We start from the raw sequence: 2,496 nt of genomic DNA on the forward strand, positions 1-2,496 counted from the left end.
TAATAACTAATATATTATATATATATACAGTTGAACCTGTTTAATCTCAAAAACCTCTATATTTCAAAATTTCTAAAATTCTCTACATTTACTGTCTAAAATCAATGTATTTTCCCAGCTTATGTCAAAACTTTCTTTATCAGTAGAACTTGCTGACAGAGATGAATTTCATGAGCCCACAGGAAGTAGGGATGAACAGGTTGGGGTGTTTCTTGGAATTTTAATCACAATATCCCTGCACTTCCTTAACTAGAAAGGAATGCAATGATTCTGGCAGTAAGTGAGGGATTAATGAGTAGTAATCACCAGGGGTTAGCTTTTCAACATAGATAAGAAAGCTAAGAATAGAAATTCATTTTCACCTCAAAATTGAACCAATGGATCTAAGAACAATTAGGAGTTTTAAAGTGAAGTATAGAAAACAGTTGGTATGCAAACTTGTAGATGCCATTGATGAAAAAAGTTCTCTTCCAAAAATAAAGATGTTAGATGCTATCAGAATTATTGTTTTGCCTGGAGAAATGAGCCTCTAAAAAATATCCATAATGGTTTTAAATAGCTGGTTTTAAGAATAGCTGTGAAGATGATGAACAAGAGGGTGAAGGCATCAGTAAAGAAGAAGAAACTGTTGACGCTGAAAATGCAGTGACAGATTTGCCAGAATAGAAAGCAATAAAATCAGGATTCAATGTTAACATTAACTTTGAAGATTTTTACAAGGGGACAACTGCCTGGCAACATGAGGAACATTGACAGATGCAGAAATCATAGATAATGTCAAAGGAATATCAGATGAAGAGGAAGAAGCTGAAGATCATATTGATGAACCAAAAGTGAATGCAAAACAGATAGAAAAAACTGTAGAATTCTTATAAACTATTCTTGAATCCCAGGAAAATGTTGGCTATGTGGGATTTGCACTCTTTCTAACCTTAAAAGAATAATCGAAACAATTAATGTTACAAGTCAAAAATCTCAGATTTTTTTTTTCAGTGTATGTTAGAAAAATTTTATGTGAATAGATGCATGTGGTACATTTAATTTAATGAAGTGCCTATATTTTTCTACTAAAAACAATTAAAGCACTTTTCATAGAATTTCTCAAATAAATTAAATATTTTAAAGTACCTGTATAACTCGAAACCTCTTTACCTCAAATTTTTCGCCTTTCCTGTGAAATTTGAGATAAACAGGTTCGACTGTATGTTTATAACTATTGGATTGCCAATAATAGAAAAAAAATCATTGCAGAAACAAATATTTTTATCATGATTTCAAAATTATCTTAAATTGAGTTATAAGTATAATTCAGTTACATAAATAATTATTTTCAGTTTAACATAGCATTTCTATAACACTTTGTATACATTAATAAATAGAGTTATGGTCAAATTGCAAACCCTAAAGAAAAAATATAACATAGTGTTTTCCCAAAGTTTTAAAATTACTATAAGCATATCTAATGGAAATAAACATACTTGTTGCATAGTAATATCCCAATCTGTAGGTAAAACAGGAAATTTTCTCTCAGTAAATATAGGAACATCCTGGTCTTTTACTTCAGGTGGTTTTGGATAAACTCTGATTACATTCAAAAAAATAGTATTGGAAGCATCTAAAATATAAATTATTTTTGTACAATGTTTAATTCATCTTTAAATAAATATTTTCCATAATTTTTATTTTCTACATAAAAGGAGTATAATTGAAACATGAGAAAAATTAAGGTTTGATTAATTAGTTTTTTCATTCACAAGTTATTTCTTTTTTTAAAAAAAATAATTAATTTGAAATAATCTACAATCAGAAAATAAAGCTATTTTGAATAAAAGCTATTTTGAATAAGATTTTCCTATTAAGAATATCCAATGGGAGGAAACAAATTTGTTATGCAGAGAAACAACTAGTTGAAACGGGGAGAAATTCCAGATCAAACAGGCATAGGGTTAAAAAAACAGAGAATTTTCCGGAAGTATTACAATGGGATGGGAGAAGTTTAAAAATATGAAATCATTAAGAACCTAAAAACTTCGTATGGACTTCTAGTGATAAAATAAAAAGTAAATTGAAATTTATTCTACAATTTTCATATTATTATTTGAATTGTTGAATATGTTCTCCTCACACATTATTGTTGGCCAGAATATAGAAAGCAATACGTCTACGATAAAAAATGTATTTCAACAAAAAATAAGTCAAAAATAATAACTAATATATTAAACTTTGAAAGATACATCTTTCTTACCTAAAAATTTTAAAAAAAATTAATATAAATTGAAATGATTCTAATAAGAAAATTATCCTACATATCAATTGAAACTGAACTTCATTTATTTTTCAAAATACATATATGATACAAAGGATAACTGAATAAGTTAAAGCTAAACTAAAATAATTTCAAACTATTTTTTTAGAAAATAGTGTATATCTTTGATTTTGTATAAGCTTATACTAAAAAAATCATTAAGTTTTCAAAAGAGTATATATATATATATA

General features: G+C 27.0%; 1 protein-coding gene across 2 annotated transcripts in view; it reads right to left on the reverse strand.

Moving 5' to 3' along the window:
• Window positions 1-2,496, reverse strand: part of LOC107439534 (Nitrogen permease regulator-like 2) — a 20,271-nt gene that overhangs the window by 10,722 nt on the left and 7,053 nt on the right. For both annotated transcript variants that reach the window (XM_043039437.2, XM_043039438.2), the window contains exon 5: window positions 1,479-1,615. In XM_043039437.2, the coding sequence (XP_042895371.1) occupies window positions 1,479-1,615 (137 nt within the window). The remainder of the gene's footprint in view (window positions 1-1,478; window positions 1,616-2,496) is intronic.

The sequence above is a fragment of the Parasteatoda tepidariorum genome, chromosome 3 (genome assembly GCF_043381705.1).
Source record: "Parasteatoda tepidariorum isolate YZ-2023 chromosome 3, CAS_Ptep_4.0, whole genome shotgun sequence".
Classification (NCBI taxonomy): domain Eukaryota; kingdom Metazoa; phylum Arthropoda; class Arachnida; order Araneae; family Theridiidae; genus Parasteatoda; species Parasteatoda tepidariorum.